Source organism: Cariama cristata, unplaced genomic scaffold (genome assembly GCF_000690535.1).
Source record: "Cariama cristata isolate BGI_N322 unplaced genomic scaffold, ASM69053v1 scaffold7683, whole genome shotgun sequence".
Classification (NCBI taxonomy): Eukaryota; Metazoa; Chordata; class Aves; order Cariamiformes; family Cariamidae; genus Cariama; species Cariama cristata.
In genome coordinates, this window is record NW_009608904.1 from 32,343 (window position 1) to 58,249 (window position 25,907).

Sequence of the window (25,907 nt, forward strand, 5' to 3'; positions counted from 1 at the left end):
AGCCACAGCTGCTCTGGGCAACCTGTGCCACTGCCTCACCACCCTCACACTGAAGAGTTTCTTCCTAATATCTCGTGTAAATCTTCCCTCTTCCAGTTTAAAACCATTGTCCCTTGTCCTATCACTCCATGCCCTTGTAAAAAGTCCCTCCCCAGCTTTCTTGTCGGCCCCTTTAGGTACTGGAAGGCTGCTCTAAGGTCTGCCCGGAGCCTTCTCTTCTCCAGGCTGAACAACCCCCACTCTCTCAGCCTGTCCTCACAGCAGAGGTGCTCCAGCCCTCGGATCATCTTCGTGGCCTCCTCTGGACTCGCTCCAACAGGTCCATGTCCTTCTTGTGCTGAGGACCCCAGAGCTGAAGACAGTACTGCAGGGGGGGTCTCACCAGAGAGGAGCAGAGGGGCAGAATCCCCTCCCTTGACCTGCTGATCACGCTGCTTTGGATGCAGCCCAGGATATGGTTGGCTTTCTGGGCTGCCAGCGCACATGGCCAGGTCATGTCGAGCTTCTCATCAACCAGTACCCCCAAGTCCTTCTCCTCAGAGCTGTTAATCCATTCTCCGCCCAGCCTGTATTTGTGCCTGGGATTGCCCTGACCCATCTTCAGGACCTTGCACTTGGCCTTGTTGAACTTCATGAGGTTCGCACGGGCCCACATCTCAAGCTTGTCAAGGTCCCTCTGGATGGCATCCCTTCCCTCCCATCATAAGGTAGTCAAATGGGCCATAATGCCATTTTTTCACTTTCCAAGCTATCCTTACATCTCCCAGATTCAGGTGAAAACAGGTTTAATGGAGGCTTCCCACTACAAGTATTCCCAACTTTAAAGTAGCCTTACTCCATCAGACAGTGCTCATCTAAGAAATTTCTGAGTGGTATTGACCTAAATGAAAAAACAGCTGTGAGCCAATCCATGTTTGTCTTTTTTTAAAAAAATCAGTTCACTAGTTGGACCTAGCAATGATTTTATATTAGCTAGCCTTTAATTACTGGCTTTTGGCTTTATCTGGCTATCTCTACAACCTGTTCGTTTCCATGCTAATGGACCACATGCTAAGAATGTTTTCATTTATATCACTCAAAAAAAATCATGTAAAAATTGTTTTAATCTCTTACAAAACAAATAGCTGAATGCAGTGATTCTATTTGTAAAGGCAGTAGGAAATGCATACAGAAACTGCATTCAACTTTAAGCAGGTAAAGAAACAGTTAATTAGAAAATAGTAATAATAAAAAAATCATTGTATTGTTTTTCCAAGATGAATGTTCCCTGGGGTTCTGTTTAAACAGGTGTCTAAAGGACAATGGAGAAAAGTTTTTGAGGCTAACAAAATAATGTCATATCAGGATACAACATGTTACTGAGAATGTCATTTTATGTCAGTTGAAACAGAGATGCCTTTTCTTTTATATAAAACAGAGATGTCTTCTAATTATCTGCTTGCTCTGACGCAGTGTAAGAAAGTCACATGTATCAAATACTCACACTTTTGCATCAGAGTTGGAAAATGTTTAAGACGTGCTGGGTTTGGTTTTAGAGGTAGAGGGGAAAGCTGTTTTCCTGGAAAAAACATAAGTTGACTCCTAAGATGTCTGACACTGCCCTACACACTGCATTTATTAAGCAGCTAAGAAAGCATGCCAAAGAAGCTGTTACTACAAAGTGAATGACTAATTGGGTAGAAAAATCACCATCAAACCCAATTAATAATTATTAGTGCTGAAAGGACTAATTAATATTTCACCTCCACCTCAAGATTTGGAGCTACTCAAAAGGACGAAGAAACCAAGGTGGGTCTGTTAGAGGTCTGTCAGATGCCTGCTCTGACACATTTGTTAACAACTTGGACGGTGTAATAGTAAAAGCATTTATGAATCTCTTGGTGATGTCAAACAGAGGGACTGTAAAATTCACGAGAAAAGGATCAGAATTTAAAATTATCTTAAAAAATAGGATGGATGTTCTGAAATAAAAACACGAAGTGCAAAAAGACAAACTGTACACTCAAGAAGAAGAATTCAAACAAATTAAGACACAGGGAGTAATTGGGTGGTCAGGACTGTAAAAGATCAGAAACGGGGAGTGAAACAGCAATGCTACGTGACTGCAAGAAAGGCAATCGTGTTTCTCTGATGTTTTCACATGACCTGTATATGCTAATCATGGAAAACAACAACTCCCTTATCTCAACATTGATGACGCCACCAGGGAAGAAATAAGCCAACTTAAGGAAGCAAAGTTTCAGAAAGCTGTAGGAGATCAGAAAAAGATCTTTCAGCAAGGCAGGGCATGAGTAAAAGGTCCAGGGAATGGAAAGACCATCCTACAAGTTTAGTAGATTTACTTCTCTAATTAAGTGAAGTTTGGAACTATTTCCCAGAATATTTCTTCTTTCCCCCCCCCTCCCCCCGTTATGTACAAATATTTGTATAACTTAAGATAAACTCCAGCCTGGCTTCCGCATTTAGGAAAGCATTAAACTGGCATAATCTAATTGAAAAGAAAGCAGTCATCAAGAACTTCCGAAATATATGGAAAAAAAAAATGTAACCTCAGTGGAAGAGATCTTGAAGGACACAGGCCTTGTTGATAGAGGCTATCACAGCAGTTCTGAAGAGAGGTAGCAAATGATTTCTCAATTTGAGAAAATGCTTATTTTCAATTTACAGCAAAAGAGGGCAATGATCATAATGTTTAAATACATACTTCAATGCACCTACCTTAAGAAACCATGGCATTGTTTCTCTTTTTGAGTAGCATTGTTAACTTACCCTAAGGTATGTCAGCAATTACTGTAGACAAAGATATTTCTGACAAAACTACACTATGAAAAGAGAAAAAAATCCTACCAACATAACCTGAAGACCTATCTTTTTTTTGCTAATTCAGTAATGGTAGTTAAAATAAAAGTGCCCTAAACTTAGATGCACTTGTGTCAATATAAAGATGCTTTACATTGAAATAGCTATTTAGCTTCCCACAGGAACAGGCTATACCCGTATAAAGCATTTTACATCAATATATCCAGTCTGTTCTTGAGATGCTTTCTCTTTCATTATGTTGTAGTGCAAAAATGACAAAATTTCCTACTGCAGACAAGACCTTGGGTCCACTTCTGTCAATGTTAAGACCACTGTTTATAAAAGACTCTACCTAGTTTTAAAGGTGGACTAAAAAACATGCATTCTTGATCAGATTTGCTCAAATAAACATTATCCATAGTCCAGCATGACATTGAGATGTCTGTACCTCTTAAGTACTGTGATAGGCTTAAAAAAAAAAGTCACTAACCCATTCAAACCCCTCACTGAAATGGCAGCCCACTCACTCCAAAACAGTCAGGACACCAGCCCCAAGGCGGATTTATTTAAGCATATTTACATTTGACAATAGCTAAAGGAAGCTAACATTTAACACATCTAAAGGTAACACAGTTAACACATGTAACCTATTTAAACAATTGCTACATTTATCTGAATGCATCTACATCAGATATCTCAATCAGTTTAAAGTAAAACGTTGGTGTAACAGAAACCTGCCTGGACCACTATTATCCCGCAACAAAGTTAAGACTGATATGATAGTAGTCGTCTTTGCCCACTGCTATATAGCAACAAGGGGTTTGTATTTGTTATCTTCTTATCAGAAAACTATTTTAATAACGCTGATATGTCATGCATGTGTTACAGTGCCATGCAGAAACAAAAGTCTTGAGCACATCGTAGTCTAAAAGCTGTCAGATTAAGTCTTTGGTGAAAAGTTTCCTTTTTTACACAATGTTTTCCTTCTTGCACCTAAATTTAGCAACAGCAGATTTTTCAACTTTCCCCAAAGCACACATTTGTAAGAAATGCATTAAATAAATAAAAAATTAACTCCTTATCTACTAAATCCCATAGCAATTAATGTAAACCTTATATCAATTTTCAACATGCCTCTGCAATCTAATAGTAAACAGTAGTACAGATAACATTACTTTCAACACGGCTTAAAATGCTCCAATTCTCAACCTCTTAATTAGAGAATTAATTCCAAGACTTTGTGTATCCTAAAATACATATATTTCAACTTCTAAAAAAATCTCATCTTTTTTCTTAACAGAACTATACCTACACATGTGAAGAAACCGACACATTAACATGTAACTCTATCAGCACTTCTTACAGAAAAATGAAGTCTTCACTTTCTCTTTTTATTCTTAAAAATTATTCCTCAAATAACTTTAGTTTCCCGTATCACATGGCTTTTAAAAAAAAGGACCACTTACCAATAGTTCTTCTTGTTGCTGATGGTCAACTGAACAGATATACAGCTGCAGTGATTTTAATTTCAAAACACTTGAATGTACAGGGATTCGGAAAACTTCATTAAATATTAATGGAGTTTGGAATTCCAAAGCTCTAGAGCAGTAAGTGGTTGGTGTGCCTGACTCAAGTGGTGGCAAATAAACTCTCACATGACTGGGAACAGCAAAATAGACAAATAGCACAATTCAGACAAAGAAAGCTCTTTTGCATTTCTCAAAATCAAGCTAAGCAAAACCATCAGCATAACTTTTACATTAAGAATCTGCTCTGGGATCTCCTCGTTACAGGAATTTACTTTGTATTCTTCACACAGAACTGCAAAGCTGATTCAGAAACGCTATCTTTTTCTAATTAATCTTTTTTTTTTTTAAACTTGGTGCTTAAACAGAGGCACCAAGTGCCACTTGAGATGCCCCGAGGTATCCAAGGCATCTACATGGGGCTAACAAATCTGACATTGGATCTATGGGAGAGCTACAGCCTTCCCCTGAGCAGCAGCAGCTGGAGGCCAGGTGCTATGCTATGCTATTTCAAATGGAAACATGTGCCTATGTTTAGGCGACTGAATTGCCCCATAAGTGTCACTGATCCATTTCTTCCTTCTACCCACTAAGCATACCTTTTCTTCCCCCCTGAAGAAACTCAGCACAAAAGGATGGCAAAAGAAACGTGCAATCATTGCATCTCATCCATCTGCCGTCTTAAAAAGCAAATTTAAACATCTTATTTGAGAGTCCAAGCCAAAACCAAAATCCACAACCATTTTAATCTGACAGAAGGCAGCAGAGCTACTTAGAGAGGTGTTTCTGTGTTCTTGTTCTCCCTGTCCTGACTGCTTGTTTAGCCCTTGCAAGATCCTGTTTTTTGCCGTACCTTCCCTTGTGCCAGCAAACAGCTTCATACAACTGTGTTGTGACCCAGACTGGAAAGTTTATCTGGGTTAAAAAACTAATCGGGGAGGGGGAGGCGGGGAAAGCTGAAGGATTTAAAAAAAAAAAACCAAACCCACCACCCACAAAAATCCAGCTCAGAGGCTCACTCAAGTTGACTACACAGCTGCGTGAGCTCTTATGCCACCACCAGAGAGGGGCTGACACTGACTGGCAAATGAATGGTTAGAGGACAACTGGAAGAGCTCACTATGGTGGAACTGCAGTGCTGGAGTGTGGAGCATCGGTTTGCTCAACAGCTTCACAGGCTGTGAAAAGGGAGCAATCCAACCCCTCTCCTCACTGGCTGCTGCAGGTAACCTCCCCCCGGCTGTCCCCAAGAACTCATTCGGTGAACGTACAGTCGCATGGAGGAGTCCATTAACCTGGCTAAAAGCTTTTTCTGGTTTTGGTAAGACAAACTTCTTTTTTTGATCAGTTAAACCAATTGATTTACCCTGCAGCCAGGCAATTTCTTGATTCCAGCCCAGGTAGTTAACTGAGAAGGATGGGGAACAGAACTGCCTTTTTGAGAGTCATTTAGATGCCTGATTGCCTTGATGACAATGTCCAACACACCCTCTGGAATAATTTTTTCTCTTTGGTGCCTCTACTTTACTTTCGTCAGATGATGCTTATTTCTTTTTCTAATCATGGGGCAACACGGCTGTGTGCTACTCAATACTTACATTTTTTCCCTATCGCATGCCCTTGCCCTCACTCTGAAAACAAAGCAAAAGACCAACACTAATGCACTGACCTGCATGACGAATTTCCATCAGAGGTTTACAGGGTTAGCGAGATCAAACATTTTGAAGAAAGATCAACTCATTCAGTGAGATGTATGTCAATTTAAGAACTCCCACAGAATGACTTATTTTACGATACAACAATGTTATCACACTGCCATTTTCCAATTTTCAAACAATCTCTCCCAGAGATAAAGATCAACAATTTTCATGTGTCAAATTTCTTTAAAATGTTAAGACACATATCACTAGATAACATGGTGTTTTATGGCAACATGCCATTATTTAAGAAACATTTATTAGACTAAATTAAGCAATGTTCTATATAATGCAATACAGAATTTAAAAAAGTAGCACAGGCCGCCAGAGGTTAAAAAATTCAGTTGTTTGTACTGATTCTCAGCTAGTATTTGTGTTAAAATTATCTTCAGAAGGTGTTTCACAGATATTCAAGGACAGCTGTAATGGCCACAAAAGTCTGCAGATGTCCTGGGTGTTTTTGGTTGTTGTTTGGTTGGTTGGTGGGTTTGGTTTTTAAGATAAAGCGCAAGGTATCTCTCTCACTGATTAATATAAATGTTGCCGTAGGAATTTGAGAAAGTTACACTAGCCTTATTCTGGGATACATCACAGATCAGCTGTAGAGAAGTTGTACAGGAAATAGTATTTCTGGAATACTGCAAATAACGTATACAGCTTCTTGGCCAGAAGGCATGGGATGATGGAAGCATGACTGGCGTTTCTGAACAAACTTTCCTGTGCATAAAAAACTCATAAGAACATGGGTCAGCAGAGACTACACTTGTTACCTGACTATTATGACAGAGGTTCTATAAAAGGTACACTTTGTGTCCATAAAATTAACCCGTTCCTCATGTAAACTAAGACATACCATCTTCTCCAGAAATGGCTTAATTTTGCATGAAAGCAAACAAATCTATAGTATTTTCAATTGTGGCAGAAAACAAGAAATGATCAGACTTTGGGTGAAATTTAGGCTTACATTTTGCAGTTTTCTTTAACAACTAGTCTAGTAAAGTTCTTCAGCTGTAACACATGGACTAACAGACATTCACTTCCACTGTCATGCCTGGAAAATAAATTACCTGTATTAGTCACCAAGCATCAATACTTTGCTTAAGAGATAGAGATGAAAGACTAAAAAGATTTAACGAATGCAAAAGCACCTTTGGTTGTTAAACAAATCTCTTCCACAGATCAGTTTGAATGAAAAGCAATTACAGATATCACACTCTGATAACAGGACATTAATATTAGCTACAGTAACAAAGTTATCAGAACTAAGAGAATTAAGCGTTATTCAGTTTGAAAAGAATAACATTCCTTACTGTGACTCTTGACAGTGAACAGATTTTATAAAATACATTCCTTGGTTTAAACAGTTACACCATATGCATGTGCATGTGGGCACATGCACGCATGTGTTAACAACATTATCAGTTATATTAGACAAATCAGTCTGCATTGTTTTCATGGATTAATGAAAAAAAATTCTACTGTTTCACAACAATATGAATTTTGAAATGGAACTAACAAACCTGGTTGAGTTTTGAAAACAATTAATTTTCCAAGGGGTAGAGATGATTCTGCAGGGCTAAGAGAAGACATCCTGCCTTGTAATGTTAGAGTCTGCCCTTCCCCACACTACTCCCACTACCAACAATAGCAAGCCCTAAGCACGGGATTTCCAAGCTGTTTGGGAACTGTATTTGTGTCTCTTCACCTGTGACTTTCCTATGGTAATCCTCCTTTATCTGGCATAAAAAGATCTCACTCAGGGATATATCCCTATATCCATACTCACACTAAGGGCCCAGGCAATGAAAATAAATGCTACTGAAAGAAGTAATGAAGGCCCTTGTATCAGCCAGCACTGAAAGGACACTGAATGAACTTTGGTTAAGGCACAGCCCCAGCACAAAGTGGCATGTGAATGACTAATCTGTGTATCCACTAAACTTTGGCTGTCAGTTCAGAAACTTCTTACAACTATCCACTGCAGTTAGTTTATTAAAAAGTTAAAAAACAAAACCAAGAAAAGTAGTGAGCAATTTCTGCTGAGTCGACAGGGAGAAAGAGGAGTAACTACTCACAGAAATCCAACATGTATTTGTGGTTCTTCATTACTGGCAGCATCACCATAAACAGGCTCTTCCAGATCTTCATTCCTGCAGGAATAAAGTACTGTAAACTACATACTCACCTAAGCTGTTAAAACCTAATGAAATAAACACTTATTTTGTGATTTGTAGATATAAGCAATTGTTTGGTAATAGAGGAGGGACAGGTAATACAGAAGGAATTGAGGTATCTACTTAGCACACAGAAGTAGTAATTCACAATTTTAAAAACTGAGGTTTCAGAATACCTCTTTCAAGATATTTAGGTTATTTTAATATTCTGTCTTCCATTTCTCTTTAGCATCCTCAAAACCTTATCTTCTTCCCAGTTATTGTTTATTGTGTTAAAACAATTGTACGAAGTAACACGTCTTTATCCATCCTTCAGTCACTGGGTCAGCCTACACATTTTTAGTTTTTCAGCAGTTCATATTATTTCTTCCTTGCAGTTATACCTTTATTACATGCTACTCAGAATTGTAAGTCACACTGTACAATTTTCTTCTGTTATAGACAGTTGAAATAAAGTTACTGATTTACAACTAATAAGCTGAGAAAACTATCTTTCAAGGGAGAAGCATATGGTGCTAAAATGTTAGAGACAATAGAATGGAAGGGACTTGGCACTTGTGAAGATGACAGTGGAACTGCATGTAAAAAGTTTCTTTCCTTTAAAACATGCAACCTAATATTTTTATGTTACTAAGAATTAGCAATTTTGAAAGCATATTCAGAAATTTACAATGAACACTTTTGGACCGTGTGGTAGAACAGGAATATTTCCAGTTTACTATGCATTTATACACCTGACCTTTTGCTTAAAGCTTCAAACACGCCACTGTCACTAGCCAGTGAATGATCTGAGAGACATGCTGAAACTCGCCTGGCTCTCCTCTCCGATCTTCTACCACTGTCTCCTCGCAGAGTTACAGCTGTCATGGGAAAAAAAAAAGCGAAGACAACATGAGCTCAAGGCAATTTCTTCAAAAATTAAACAAGAAACATTTATTATATCAAAACTAGTGGCAAACCAGCACAAATGCAGTTCATTGCTTTTTCATCTAACTTTAAGTTAAAAACCTAGAATACAATTGACCGGAGATTTTCTGTGGGAGAATTAAGGAAGGAAGTTTGTGGCCAATTTCTCTCTGACAAAACTAAGTATAAACCAACTGCATTGTTATTGAATGCTTTTCTGGTAGAATAATCCCTTCTGGAGGAAGAGTTACATGAATTCAACATACGTACACATGATATCCTAAACTTTTAAGATTTACCTACTGAATATACAATAGGTTGAAAACAAACACAGAGACTAATTCTTTTAAGAAGTTATCTGGTAACACAATGTAAGGTTTTGTTCTCATTTGTTTCCTAATACAAAGTCTCAAAGCATACTGTTTATACCATCGCATAATAGCAGCTTTTATTTACAGTCTTAGAGGCATTATCAAAAAGAACCAGTGCTTTCCAACTCACTCAGACCACTGTTTTTTTCAAATTCTTGGTGAATGACTTTGAAAACTGACTGGGGGAGGAGGAAGCAATATTCAACCCCCCCGAAACACCAGCAACACTGTAAATAGCGACTCAGCAATCATTTTCATGTAAGCGTATCAACAAAAATGATGTTATACATCAGGTTTTGCACAGGCAAGTAGGTATAGGAGCTACCAATACTTTAAAGTACATGCACAAGTGGTAATACTCAAGAATTGCGTAGGTAAGGTTTTGACGCTTCAATGATAGCTCCCAACTTGAGGTTGTTTTCTTTCGAGTCCTCGAGAGAACCACTAAACAGACTTGTGGAAGTGTAGTTTCCTCACCGTGCAGTGAAGAACTTTTACCAACCTTCCCCTCTTTTGCTTAAGGCTCAATGACTATCCTCAAAGCAGAAAAGCAATGGCAAAGAGATGCCACTTCAAAAGTGAGGAAAGCATCTTATTTGCTTCTAGTCATGCTCAGAAACTTAGACCGCCTGGAAGCATTTACAGTTTCAGCAGACGGCATTTGGAGTGACAGTAGCACAGTGCACATGGCATGGGAGACGAGCACCTGCTGACATTTACAGCTTACTACCCCCCACCAAGGATGAAACGTGTCTTACTCAAAGTAACAACTTGTTAAATACCTCTGTTACACATTATCTTCAGGCATCAACAATAAAATGCTGGTACCTAATCAGTAAGTTTCTTTCGCAGAATGTCAGCCCACGGCTTGAGCTTCACCTGCAGAGCCCAGCTGAGGTACGGACAGCGAGCCACCCCCCTGCATGGGACCCATCTCACCTCCCACCCAAGCACCACCAGGACAAGAAATCAGAACTTGAAGTTTAATAAAAGTCCCCCAAATTAACACAACCACACCACTGCTGTCAAGAGAAGTGTCTGGTTAAGGTTAACTTTAACCCACTGTGGGACCGGCAGATAGGATGCACTGAGCCCGGCAGTTCTGTGCCAGCCCAAGGTACGCTCCTCTTATCGGGCCACCAACAGCACAAAATCCCAAAAGATGTTCCAAAAATCACAGCGTCCTGTTTGGAGTTAAAATTCCCGTACATCAACGGAGTCAGTTCTCTGTCCTTTTGGATCCGTAAGTAGCTCCAAGGATATCCCCTCCAAATTCAATGAAGGATTTAGTCATCTTCAGCTATGCAGGAAATTTATCTGCTGGCCAGGAACGGCCCAATCTGCATTTGTCTCTGACCCTGGAGAAAGAACCACCCTTCCCCCTCACCTCCAATTACAGCATCCCACCCTTACTGCCCATCACACATCGTGCAGTGATACTCATGTCATCCTCACCACAAATGAGAGCCAAGTTCAAGCTAGCTCACAGAAAGCAAAGAAACTGAATTTGAACCATGGTCTCCACCATATCACTTGTACAAAGCAGTAGGTTTGGTTTTCTGGTTTTGTTTGGGCTTTTTTTGGTTCTGTTTTTGGGGGGTTTTTTGTTTTTTTTTTTTTTTTTTTAAGAACTTTTAATTTGGTGAGCTCACCTCTGAGTTCTGTCACTGGTATTTATGCAGAATCAAAACTAGCACTCTGTAGAAACATCTTTTAATATTAAAGCTTACTGATACTTTTACACCACTGGAAAGAGGCTGAACTTCACAAAAGTGTATAGATTTTCTATGAAAGTGCTTCTATAATTTCTGTACTAATATCAACAAGTTTCACCAGAATGACTTCTTTTTGTAAATAGGTCTTCGGTTCACCCCTCTATATGAACACTTTGTAAAGATGCAACGGACAAAAGACCTCATGGGCTCTCTCCTTTGGAGGTTGATGTTCTCAGTTTATCTGGAAGGAAGAATTGGTCTGAAGCACCAACACAATGTCATGAAAAACTGACATGTTACAACAATGTTGTAACTTGACAATGATTTGCTCACTGCCTGCAGGCCATGGAAGCATTCGATAACATCTGGACAATCCCAGCAAATCTGGGAGAGATGCAAACAGCAAAACATGCCCTTGACTAGGAAAAATAAAAAAGTCAGCAAAAAGCAGGAAAAATTGGTCAAGAAGAAAGAAACATCAGATTTTGGTTTAAACAGAACAAAGTTTAGCACAAGATACAGACCTTCCAATGCTGGAAGCTAAAGAACTGTTTAAAAATAAAGTTTCCAAGATAGACAATTACCTTTCATTTTCTTATTTAAATAACAAAGTCAGTGAACAACATATACGAATTTCCAGAACTACTGGGTGCCAAAGCTTGATAAACATAAGATAGCCCTGATTAAAAGAATATTCTCAGGTGTCATTAGTTGAAAAAATGAACTTCAAAGGAAATTTTGGTGTCCAAGATTTCATTAGCTAAAACATACATAAATAAATCTAAAGCATGTTTCACAAGCTTAGGAGACTACAAATACCACATGTCAGCTCAAAATGCACTAATAAAACAGTCAATCTCAGAAAATCGGAGAGACAAACAGAACTTACCTACCATGGTGCTGTCAGGCAATACTATGATATAATAAACTGAAGCTCACAGAACTTTTTTTCTAGGAATTTAACTACAGCCTTGAATATATTGTTTAGTTGACATAGCAAAAAAATTAAGTATGCCATAATGATTAAACAGATACAGCACAATATCAAACAAAACCAAATGTAGCAAAATCTCCTGTTTCTTCACATGCAACTCAAAAAAAACCCCCAAAGCAACCAACACTTCACACAGAAAACCACGCTGGGAATTACAGGCAAAACCAGCACAATAAGTAATTTCAGGTTCACTTACAGTGAATTTTTCTGTTGTGCCGCATGAGAAATAAGACAAAATAAAAAGCAGACAAAGATAAATCATCTTTTAGATCCATGACAATATTTTGCAAACAAGAGATCATTTAGGCATTAAAGGAAACTTAGCACTTCAAAGATTATTTTAGGATAGAGAGGAAGAGATAGTGAAGATATTAAAGCCCAACATTTTATTAACATGTGTCTTCCCACTCCCAGCTTTACAAATACGATGGATTTAACCTCTCAGGCATATTCCCTCCATTCACACGTGCTAACATATTTTGCAGTATGTCCCCGAGACAGATGCAGAACAATAAACCAGCAGATCAGTAACTGAACATCAAAACTGGGGTTCCTGAAGAACTCCCGGAACTTCAGTGCAAAGTACGTGCAGCTTATTCAGCGTTAACCCTCCTGGCCCCCAGAATTTGCAAAAATTACCTCATGTTTCATGTTTTGTCTAGTGAAGGAACAGGCAAAAGATTTATCCAAGCTGAGACTCACTGCTTTTCCAGCGTCGCATTATGCTACCAGACCATTGGGTGGCAGCAGGAAAGCACACTGCATAGCCCCTTAGTGAAAACCAAAACCCCCCAATTTCTGGGGGTTCCAAAACTGTGATATACGAGCTTGACGGTCCATCAAATTCTTCAAGACAAAGAGTACAAACCCAACATTTTGAAACTTCCAACTGCTACTTGCAAACAATTGCATCACAATTGCAAACCCACCAGTCAGTGAGTGTGGAGCTCATAGTAGTCATGACTCCAGCCAAAAATCAGAAAGGTTAAACAAATTTTTCTTAAGCAATTGTTTTCAAATTCAAATTTTTTAAAAAAATAAAGTGTCAAAAAAAAGACAGTCTGGCTACTTTCTAACCATACACTCTTCCTCAAAAAGCAACACAAAGCACTCTGTTGTAGACAGACAAAAACTGTAACCCCTGGACTAGGAGCTGAACACGGCAGCAGTGACAGCAGGCAGCACAGGCATGTCCTGCCAGAGGTTTTCAGAGAAACGTGACACGTATAGAAACGGGACAGAGAAGGGAGAAAAGGAAAACCAAAGCAGGAACTTGACCCTCATCCTATTGCTCCCTAAGCCCTCAGACCAGGCCTTCACTTCTAGGAAACACGTACGAGCTATAAATGAAACTACTAACATATTTTCACTTACCACAATGGGTGAAGACATGCTGTGGTCTGATCTGAGGTTTAAAGAAAGCCTCAGGAAGCCTCTTCATGGCACTAATTTAAGCACAAGCTTACATGTTGGTCTCTGGAATTCTGTTTATTTTGGTCTGAAAGCTGCAATATGGGCACTAGAAATGTTTACATCTAGTAAATGTAAATTGTGCAGCAGTATCTTCTGGCAATGCTAGCTGCGTTAAGGAAAGTAGGTGAGTCTAGACTCAAATGCTGTTTGAGCAGTACAGGCTTTTTAGCACAGTGGTGACATTTTCTTTTTTATAAGTAAAAAGCTGGAAGCTTTTCCATAGCTACTGTCAATGTTCCTTCTCATTATCACTTGACAAATAAGGTTTCGGTAGGATAATACAATACATTCTCTGTTTATATTTCACATTATTCCTGATGGCATAGGTCCTGAATGCAATATTCCAGGCAATCGCTAACACAGAATTCTGGATGTAGAAACAGGATGGGAATTACAATCTTTAATACTAAAAATATTCTCTAAAAGCTCTTCTCTGATGGTATGGTTTTATTAGAAATACGAGCTAGCCAACACACAAAAATGCCATCATGAAGGAATACTCTCTTTCATTTTAACAGCAGTTCTTCATTTGATTGATTAAAACAGGAAAATAAATTTCTCATGTGCCTGTATGCTTAGGTTTTTAATTTTGTTTGGTTTGTTTTTTAAAAAGGTTTCTGTTTCCTCTTTTGTTCTGTCTAATTTATATCTCTCAACTGTAGTGCCTCAGAAGCTTCCACCAATGGAAGCTAAAGGAAGTCCATCAACTCCAAGAGTCAAGCAAGAAAAGAAAATTCAACAGTATGTGTGTCATGGTAACTGCACATGTCGCTCCTCTGCAATCACAGAGCACAGGTTCTCTGAGACAACCACTGAAGCGGATGCTTAACTTCTCACACATGCCCTACAACAGATGCTCCTTGACTGATGAAGCACTCTACTCATGAGCACAGTGAACCATACGCTCGTGACCACCATGTCACTGTGGCTTCTGCTCCATCGCAGAACTTTGACATGGGAACCTGGTCTAGGGTGTGTACAAATTCAGCATGGAGCCAGTCAGCCTTCAAGCACTGTCAGCTGCATCACCTCATGCCTGCTTTTTTGGGGCGGTTGGGTTTTTTTCAGGGGGGTTGTGAAAAAATCTCCCCTGGGTTTGTGTTGCTTTAAATTACCAGAATATTGGCAATGTGGGCACAACTGGGGGCCTCAGAAGTAACTAAACCATGCTTTTTTTTACTAATTCCCAATCCAAGACCAAAATATTTATTCCTTGATGAGCTACACTCTAAAGAAAGTCCATATTCCATTTTCTTTCTTTCACCCAATTCACCACTATTTTAAGATCTATTTACAAGGATTTCTCTACTCTTTCACCTCTTGGCCCTAAATCTAAAGTTTCAGCTTTTGAGGGGGTTTTTTGTTTGTTTGTTTGTTTTCTTGGGGTTTTTCAGCTCTAACATCTACCATGTAATTTTTAACTGATGGAAGTAAAATAAGCCAAACTGAGGAACAATCTCTACTGTGCTAAGGTCTGTGTGACATTTTTTTGTGACAACATGACCAAATAATAACGTCCAGAAACTCACCTCCACCAGTTTGGACAGTCAGCTGTGGTCCCATTTCTCGCAGCCCTTCATTGTCCACAGGGTAAGTGGATGTCTGAGACGAGCTTGTTCCTTGTGCATCATCGTCACCCAACGCTGTGGTCTGAGCCCTGAGCATTTCCAGGGCTCCTATGCTTGCCATCTCCTCAAAACCTTCCGACATCTGAGCCAAGGGAGAATCTCGAGATGCAGAGAGAAATGGAGTGTCCAGAGGTGAGCTTGGAGGTGACAACGATGACAAGGAGGACCGCGATGACAGGGACGCCAGGGACTGCGGGGTATCCAGAGACCTCCGCTGCTTATTGAAATTTGAGTGTCCGATGGGATCAGTGTATGGCACATCTTTTGTGAGAGACTCAAAGGGAATTATGTCAAAGCGTAAATGCTGCCCGTAGTCTGTAACGCTGTCTGACTTGTCGTACTGCGGAAGGCCATAGATGTCTGTAAAGCTGACCGAGCTGAGGGAGCCTCTGCTGGAGGCCAAGGATCCTCGACTGGAGGCCAGGGATCCCCTGCTGCTGCCAGAGGACATCGTGAGGGTGCTAGCCGACAGACTACAGCAGGCAAAGAAAGAGAAAACAAAAAAGGCCCTTTCAAATATAATCAGAAACATCGGCACAGACATAAAAATGTCAATCCAGATTACACAAGCAATTTTACATGTATTCAGTACAGCGACATGGAGAGACGATTTGGCATTTTAAGGTCTAGCTCGTGTCTTTTGCCCTGGTCTCAAGCACGACCGTGACTGCAATAGCACAACTGACAATCAAATCAGGACCAAGCGCCTGAAGACAAACGATCCAACAGGACATGCCTACTGTTTCCTCCAACGTGTAAGCAGCCATAATTTGGCAGAAGAGAGGCCAGAGCAGGATCTGGATCAGTGGACTCAATGTAAAGCCAGGAAGGGTAGGTTACCATGATCCAGCTTGAATTTATGTTAATGATGGGTCATAAACGTATCAGGGAGGAGAAGTGCGAAGGGATTTGGAAAAGTCCTAACAAACGGCTGTGTAAGCCTCACTCTCCCAGGTTTTTCCAGTGCAAAATCAAAAAAGACTTTAGGATGAATCCTATTCCAGTTCTTCTTACCACTCTCAGACAGTTAGGGAGAGAAGAATATAAGTGACAAAGAAAGATGAAGTGAGACACAGCAGGGACTGAGCTTTTGATCTTGGCATGGTGTTGAGCTGAGGAATCCCCAGGAGCTGCATCTAAAAAGGCAGCTGCAAGTGTGAATATGCAAAACATTCTGGGCTTCTGTGTGGTCTTAGCACATTCTCGTACTTAAATGGCAAAATTTTGTCATCTCACTAGGGATCAAAAACCCCTCCTTTGGAGAAGGTATCAGAATATCAAAATGTCACAGAACTTAAAAGAATGTTATCTTCATATTAGTAAAACTGTAACAATATTACAATGGGTTTTAAGTACATATCTTCTTTTCAGATGAGAACATATAAAATTCCCAAATACACATAATAATCTAGCCCAAATAGCCATCACTAATACTATTTATAAAACTCCATCCAAATCATGACATTCCATAGATCAAACTGTATAAATTTAGTAAAAAATTAATTTACTTGGCACATATACATAAAAGTATTAAAAGGTAAACTTTATAGATTATTAATATTCTTCTCTGCTGCAGTTAAACTTCAAAACCTGCTGGTTTTACATAACTCACCTTTTTAACTGGGAGTGTAAATATGAGGTTAAACGTGTGGCTTCTTCTAGTTGCATAAGCAAACAATTTCTCTTTTCCTGTAACAGTATCCTATAATTAAACAGATACATATTAATATTTCTCCTCATTACAGTAGTGCTCAAGAAGTGCAAGGAGCTTTCCAAGTACAGAAAAATATCATTGCATTGCAGTTTGGAATATAAAAAGAAGTTTCACTGTTTAATGAAAAGTTTTAAATTACGCAGTTCATATGCAGCGATGGTAATTCCAGCAAGAACACAAGAACCAAGACTCCAGCAGAATTCCCAGACAAGAAAAGTAACTGAAGCACAATGTAAGAGTCATGATGTTGAAAATACATTACAGCAATGAGCCAGTTCATAAGAAGTCCTAGGTAAGAACATCAGAGTCTACAAGATTTTTTTTTTCCCTTGCATCAACCTGATTGTGCCAGTAAAATACAGAGAACTACTATGAATTTTGTCACCTTGGCAGGAAAAAAATATTCCAAACAATATTACATTTAAGCAGGTGATATAGCATTTTGAATCCTAAGCTACGACAAAAATCTCTCGCTGAGACTTATTTTTTTGCTCGTTCTGATAACAAGCAGCTGCATTACTCAGTACCACTGCCACAACACAAGTGGAATATACCTATAAGACTGTTGGTCTCATACACCTATAAGATATCTTCAATTCTGTATTTTGAGATTATTAAAACTTCAAATAACAGATTTTATCTATTGATATCACATTTATTCTTTTCCTGAATCCAGAATTCTAAGTATTGCTGGTGTTTTGTTTTTCTAAGCCCAATCACCGAACTTCAAAATAAAAACAGAGTGGTTCTCTCTTTTGTGTTGTACAGTTGTATATCCAAGAAAGTTACTGCTCCAGCCCTGCATTTACAAATTGCCTGACAGACAGTTTGGAGAAAAAGCAGATCAAACTTTTGAGTGCTTCAGACTCTCCTCAACTGCCAAGACAGCTGTTAGAATTCAACATGTCAATGGGAAGGATTTAAAAAAAGCAACAACAACCAAAAAAACACCAACCAACAAAAAGGGAGTCCTTCTGGATAAAACAAAATGGCAGCATTGATTTCAATAAACTTTGGATGGTTGAGATACAAAAAAAATATGTCTTTGTTAGCAGTGAAAACATAAGTCACTCAGCTTCTTCGGCCTCCAACTTCGGCAGTTCCTATCCTGGCAAGGGGCTGTATGGCTACGCTCCAGCAACCCCTCCACCCTCTGGGCAGGCTCCCTCCATTGCAACCGCCCGGCAGAAGCTGCACATCGCAGGGCCTGCAATGCTGGAGCTTTCCTCCTGCTTCTGTGGACGCCAGACCAAGTTAATCAAGTGGTGCAAGGAAGGCTGCAGCTCAGCTATGTAAACTTACATGATAAAGGCACTGCATAGAGGAACCAAAAGAAAAAGACAAATGGATGCTAGAAACTTAACTGATTCAAAAGCTTGCAGGGGAAAGAAGGGGTATCAACATCATCCACATTACAAAACACTCCATAGTCATCAATGCTGTAAGGGAGGTACCTGCACTAAAGGGCAAGAGATGCCTCCAACCAATGCTGCTAGCCAATCTTCAAAAAAAACCAACCAAACAAACAAAAAAATAAAAAAAACCACCAAAACAACACCAAAACCACAAAACAACAAAAAAACCAACAAAAACCCCCTGAAAACCAACGAAAAACCCCATCTGTCACACAGACTTTAAGTTAGTTCTGATCTGCACGTAACTCAGTGCCTTTAAAACTCAGTAACAGAACTGGTAATTATTTAAGGAGGAAACTTCTTTGTATTTCATGATTAGGAGAAAGTAGAAAGAGAAAAAGCAGAAAAGCAGAACTAGGAATGTTTTTGGTTATTCCCAAGCCTAAAACAAATAAACAAATAAATTAGGGCTACTAATAGTTAAGCTTTCCTCCAATTTGTTATACAAAAATAGACTGCCCTTCAATATTATTCTAACTTCTACTCAACTTCTTGCTAGCATTTGAAATACCAAGTATTACATTGGAACACTGGTTTCCACAGCATGAACTACATGGAAAAATAGCTTTGCCTTCCTGCCAACATAGTATGCACTACCTAACATGACAGCCCAAAACCAACAAATAAAACTCACTACACCGCAGTGTAAAGTGAACTCCCTTTTCTGTCAGTTTAAGCTGGAAAGCCAATGTAACAATATTGCAAAAATTGCAAAATATATAACATGGAATAGTAAGTTGGCTGTGAATTTTCTATTTATTGCCTGAATTTACTGTCTGAAGTAAGCCTTTTCAAAGGAACTGAAGTTGTCAAAATTTGTATAAGGCAGGCACTTCCAAATATTTTAAAAGTGTCTTAATTATGCAAATATTAAACTTTACACAGATCACATTAAAGCTGGTTCATGTAGTTTTCCTCAAGTGTCAAACCTGGGTTTTTACCACCATTTAAGAGAAGCAAGTCTGGGAAACAAGAACAAGCACTTTCTCGCTTTCACTGGAAGCAGTCTATGGTAACAAGAGGAGGTTAAGAGGTTTTGTCCATTTCTTTGGCTACAGGAAAAACTGGGCAACTTTGAAACAAACACAGTGTTGCCATTAATATGTTTTGGGGGTTGTTTGTTTTTACACATAACTTGATATTTAAGTTTTCAAGAATGACTCTGTTTACTGAGTCTCTGAATGTTCTCTGAATGTCAGAGTTGGGATGTGCTCCCACTGCTGAGATTGCAAATTAAAAGGAAAAATTCTATGTAAAACGCAGTAAAAACTTAACCATTTAACTTTCCTGTTATAAGGCAGGAAATCAAATATAGAAAAGGATCTTTGTTCTGATGTTTTTGCAGATGAGTATTACTCCATTGTAAAATAACAGAAAAATCTCTCACTATCCAGGTACTGTTGCTCAGGTCTCTATTATCAGAGAATATCACTCAGACTTTTTCCAAGCATCTTTTGTGACTCTATTCTGATCTCTTCTTCCTGTTCAGATTTTTTAGATGAATGAAAGGAGAACTAAGTAGTTGACATCACTCTTACCCTCCTCCAGAAAACTTCAAGACAGAATTAAATAATGGTAGTCAGGAGCAGTCTCTTCCTTTTTTGAAAGCAAATTACTCTAGTAACATTTTTTTGTTTATTTCGTAAGCACAATGAAATACTCTACTCTTCCTTTTGAAACTAGCTATATGGATCTTACTGTAGATAAGGAAACGATTTAAATTCCCAAACCTTTCAGTGGCCCCATGAGCAGACGTTGCTCGAGCCCGTTGAATTTCATCCTCCAAGCGTCTTTTTTCTTCCTCCAAACGTGCAATGTCTTCTGGGGATCGTCTCTGCTGACTGATGAGCTGCAACTCCTGAAGAAGAGCCTCTTTCTCTTTGATGAGCTGAAGACGGTCCCTGTCCGCTTCAGCCATTCCTGGCCAAGATTCATTATCTAGCAAGGCCAGCTGCTGCTGTATATTCGAAACTCTTTAAAAGAGGATAAATATATTTCAAAATGCACAAGAGACAAAGATGAAGACAATTAAGAGGAAAAATACCAAAAGGTGACACCTGTTGACTTCTGTGACTTTTTTCTGTGGTGTTTTTTCATTTTGTTTTGTGTATTTTTAAAACATTAAAGAACTGCAAGTGCTCGTAAGTGTGTAGCTGCATAAGGACTACAGTGCCTTTATCTATCACATGGACAATACCCGTCTTCATAGCTTTCTCATTTTGTAATAAATCAGTTCATATTTTAGAGCTCTTGAGTTTGCTGCCTGTACAGCAAATGAAGTTGAACATCCTTTCATTCCTCTTTCTTCCACTATCAGATCTTAACTTGGGATTTCAAAAGTGCAGTGAGAAGTTGAAGGGGATGAAGGGGAGATGCTTATCTAGTGACAATAGGTCCGTATGTTCATGTCCCACCTAGTAGAGGAATGGTTCAAGGGCCTGAAAATATTAGGCAGTCCTGTCCTGACCAACAACAAAATTTTAAGACTAAGCAAGCTGTCAATAAAACAAAAACATAGGTCTGAAAAAAGATTTACTGTTTACAAAATACAGATGGCTTTAGATGGATTCATCATTAAATTAAGCAATTAAATAAGTAAACTTTTTTTTGTAGTAGGCTTTATAGCCAAAAGTAGTTTCCTACATCTCAATATGCTGAACCACTACACGAAACAACAGTTTTAAGAATAATTCCACAGTTGACATTTTAAGAAAATGTTCTGCTAAAACCAAATTTTGAACTCTTATAAATATTACAAAGAACCCTAAAGCTAGAAATTTCACAAATGCTTCTTTTGGCAAAATCAAAAGGCATACAACAGGGAGAACACTCTTTTACTGCTAGGTATATATGCTTGTCTTACAACTGGCAATTTAGACACTTTAGAATGTTAGAGTTAAAACGAAAAGTAAGTAAGAGAAGATCTAGCTTTCTGATTTTTGAACAATTGAAACTAAAGAACCGTACAACAGTTATGCAGTTGTACACCTCAGTTTCATCTTCACTTCGAAATGGTAGCATTCAAAGTTCAGTGCACCATAAAAGATTATCCCCCTTTAAATAAATAAATAAAAGCACATTTAAAGCCAGCCATAAAAGTGGCATACACATTCATTCTGCTGACCCGACAAGTTATTTAAAGTAATCTTTTTTTCCAAAATATCTGGTAAGAAAGAAAAGATAACAAACAAAGCAAGGTAAAAGCACATAACAAGCAAACAGAAGACCCACAGTGTAATAACACGTGTTTAAGAAGAAAAGAAAAGGCATAGACATCACAAAGGTAAGGTTTTCCCCCATCTAAAAACAAAAACCCATGCAACGTTTATTTCATACTGACATCTGGAAAGTATTTGGCCATCATTGTCAGGGGAAGGGAAATAAAGTATCAATAAGCCATTTCGCAATGACTGCATTCATATATGAATAGGAGTTTTACTGTGAATTTTGTCAAAGAGATTTCCCCCCCCCCCTTAAATTTCATTTATAGCAAGTAAAGAACTTGGGTATTATGTTACATTTTAGTCTAAAGCAGAATACTTTATCAAGCCCTTCAATACCATTTCCTCCTCCTTGCATTAATAACCAACTTCCTGCCAATAGCTACTGAAAGCACCATTGTGAATCGATATTTATAGTTCTACATATTTCACGCCTCAGCTATTGTGCATGAATTCCAGATGCAGCTTCCTGAAGAACACCTCGCCCCACCGACCAAATGTCAGGGCCAGGAAGAGCGAGCAGAGTCAGGATCCCTCCTCTCCCTTACCCAGGCCGCTACGCTGTTAAAGATTCAGTAAACACTCCTGAAGGCGTATACAGCTTGATTTTCAAGTGTTCAGTGCCAAATGAAACAAATGGGGACTCAAGGTCCTTTCAATGGAATTACAGAATTCAGGTACAATTGAGTTATCATAGCTTGGCAAGCGAGCGTGCACCATAGCTTGTGGATGAAAGACAAGATGTGTCTGGTGAAGTCTCCAGGTTGTTTTATAACATAGCTGACGGACTGACCCTCTCCTTCATTTTAAGACCCACAATTGTTTTGCTAGCTATTTTTCTAATGCAGGGTGAGCTGGTTAAGAAGCTGACCATAGGAGCAAATAAACTCTAACGTACGCAACAAGGCAGAGAGAAGTACCAGCAGGCAAGAGGGGAAGGTGGGATCCCCCCTTTCAGCATTAGTTAACCACTGAATCCGCTCGGCTGTAGAGTAAACCACCACCCTCAATACAAGAGGTTTTAATTTAGACTTGAGCTTGCTGAGAGCACCTAACTCCTTTGTGTATGACATTCCAGTTTAAAGTTGGGGTTTTCCCCTTCAATTTCTGTTATGATGATGCTTTGAAAGTAGGAAGTTGTCGCACAGTAACTTAATTATACTGTTATTAAAGGGAAAAGCACTGCTGTGGACAAGGTTTGTATCACTGAAGAGTTCCAAAATCTGATTAGGTATTTATTTTGATCCCCTTGACACTCTTAGCATTTCAGTTAGCTCTTCTTGTCTCCACATTTTCCCTTTAAGCAAAGAAAAAGCACTTGCAAAATGCTACATAATGCAGAAATATGTTGCGAGGGGAACTTCAGCACCAATAAGCCAGTTTTCTGCAACCTGTATTTCCTGCAAATGAACCAAAGTTTTGGGGAATTTAGTTACTTGCTCTCCACTGAGGACTCCCTCTGTGCAGTAAGTTGTTCTAAAAAGCTACCAGTGATAAACTTTTTAAAATTTATCTCCTTGGCTAGAAAATGTCCCCAAGGCTTTTATGGTCTCACTCAAACTTAAGAAAAATATCTGAGGACTCATGTTCAGTCCTGCTAAAGTTATAATAAAAAAAAAAAAAATCTGAAGCATGTTCCATAATAGCAGTTTGTCTTCTCCCAACAAAAGTTTTCTTCCCAATCACAGTAAATGCATAAATAAGCAATTTCACTGTGCTTGTCCATGCCAGATTTTATACCTATACTACACTAGCCATTCTCACTGCTGGGATGTTACAAAAAAAGTGGTTGTTTCATGTTTTCCGACTCAGTGCGTATATTCACTATCTTAAACACCCACTTAAATAAATCAATAAATTGCAAGCTACGTCAAGTCAAAGGGGGGGGAATATTTAGGATCCTTTATGAAGCCTCTGTTTTTCAAACACGTTTTTCCTTCTTACCGGGTATTTTTTAAGACACTACTTCTTAAGTGTAGTCACTGTAAAAGAGTACTTTCATCCAGCCTAATGTCAGATACTAAAGTCCCTACTGATACATTCCTGGGGAAAAAACAGTTAATTTTGAGCCATCAACATTCCAGGCATTTTGCCCATTCCCATCCTTGCATAACAAGTGCTGAGGAGCTTGCATTCCACGCTCGAGTAGGTGGTATCAAATGACTAGTTTCCTAGGTAGGCAGACTGACTTGCTGCTTATTTCAGTATTTAAAAATTTCAAACGGAGATGAATGTAACAGCTCCTGTTAAGCAGAAAAGCAGGAGGGGTACAGATGGGATGACAAAGGTCTAACCTGGTGATCTTAAGTAAACAGTGATTTGAAATGGCAAACTTGCCCTGAAATGGCCATACTAATGTAACTGGAATGACGCCTAGCCCAAGATAATGTAGACATAGCATGAGGGTGGAAATCACTACAGCCAGTAGTTTACTATACAAACCACATCATGGGGGCAAAAAAGCATGTACTTTCAGAATTTACAGCATGTCTGAATCGTTATATATCTACACAGAGCCCCCTTGACAAAATAGGGCAACCCTTCTGCCGTTAGAAATATCTGGGGAACCTAAAAGATTTTGTTAGCATCTCAGATCTCATTTTCAAGACTGCCATCTGACGCCAGCACTAATGAAATTATACTGCTCAGCTCCAGAACATTTCAGTTTAGAAGACATTATTTATTAAAAATATAGCATAAGAAGTGAGATTAAAGTAAAAATCTCTTTCTGTGAGATGAGAGAGTCTAATTTACAATTACAATTAACCCCATGTTTAGACCATTATTCAGATTATGAACAAGACAGGTGTCTTGGGGAGGGAAATCTCTGAAGCATACAAAGGTCGTAACTTATGCTCATAAAAGGGACAAGATATAGGTATCCTACAGCTGGCACTTCCTAACCTACAAGTCCTTCTACCTTAAACAAGTTCTTCAAACTTACTTTGTTTGAATTTTCCAAGGGAAAAGCCCAATACTCCCCCACATTTAAATGCCTAGACTTTTGGGTGACATATCAGACCACTCTACAGCTGAGGCCTTTCTTAACTGTGGAATAGAAAGAACGCTGGGGATAAAATAAATAAAAAAAAAAATTCCACAGTTATGATTTGGAGAACGGTGGCTAAGATCACACAAACACACAGAGACGATCAACATAAACCAGCCCAGCTTACTCTGATCCTTAGGCTGATTAATGGTCTTATAACTGAACCCAGTTCTCTGCCACTTCAGGTAACAGGGATCTTCTCCCATGTGCAATACCCGGAGGAGGTGGCTGTGGGACTGAAGACACACAATGAAGAGTGTAAGAACTTGGTAATTTCTGGTATTTATGGACCCTCTTGACAGTGGATTACGATTTATATCCAAAGAGGGGAAGGCTAGAGAAAGGGGAAGAAAGAAATGGAAAGAACAAGAAGCTGAGGAACTCAGCCAAATGCTCACAAAATTTCTCCACTGTGTCTACTTTGGCTGTTCCTGCAAGTATGTGCCACTGTGGCTTTGGCGGACAACACCAGCATGCTCTGTAGAATATCCAGCCTTCCTGGCAGTCCAATTCAATAACAAGGAGATCTTAAATTGGCTTAAGACACTCATGAAACCTTTAGAGTCCACTGGCATTTTGCAGATAAAACTAGGTATTCACCTTTAGGAAAACTGCAAAGCCTGCCAAAACCAATGGAGGAGACGAATTAGTATTTTCCCCAATTCACAGGTAAACTAGTATAATGAAAACTTTAAAGACAGTTCAAGAGCATGTCTCAGCTCCCTTTATAATCCAAAGAAAAAGTCTTATGTTTAAAAACTGACATTGAGAGATTTATGTTTAGCTGACATGCCTGAGCCAGATACATCAGACAAATTACTTCATCCCTAAATCAGATTTTCAGATTAGTTTAGCAGAATAAAGCAGAATAAAGCATACAAATCCACTGAATTTCACTTGTAATTAGGCAATTACACCTTGAAATCTGCCTACAGAAGATGAATTTTAACAGGAAAATATTTGACTATGTTATTGCATTAGTACTGGAATGTTGCTCTCAATATCCAACCAATATGTATTTTGTCAGTACAAGCACAAATTGCACTGACACACTTCTGCTTGTGCTAGTGCTTTTAAAAGCCCAACTGAAATTAATCTCAGTAACGAGACAAGTTTGCAACAAAGTAACTATTCAGCAACTATACTGAAAAGAAAGAAGTAACATTCTAAAAAGGAATGAGGAAATATTAAGTATAGCTAAGGAGGTGGCTTTTTCAAGGCTAAA

The 25,907-nt window shown here is 38.9% G+C and overlaps 1 protein-coding gene across 1 annotated transcript in view; it reads right to left on the reverse strand.

Annotated features, from left to right (window-relative positions):
* The window catches only part of WWC3 (WWC family member 3), a gene marked incomplete at its 5' end in the record, with an annotated part of 40,974 nt that overhangs the window by 9,054 nt on the left and 6,013 nt on the right, over nucleotides 1–25,907 (reverse strand). The window contains 7 exon segments of the mRNA XM_009697330.1: nucleotides 4,266–4,458; nucleotides 6,987–7,073; nucleotides 8,098–8,172; nucleotides 8,936–9,056; nucleotides 15,185–15,756; nucleotides 16,896–16,985; nucleotides 20,143–20,385. Of these exon segments, the coding sequence (XP_009695632.1) occupies nucleotides 4,266–4,458; nucleotides 6,987–7,073; nucleotides 8,098–8,172; nucleotides 8,936–9,056; nucleotides 15,185–15,756; nucleotides 16,896–16,985; nucleotides 20,143–20,385 (1,381 nt within the window).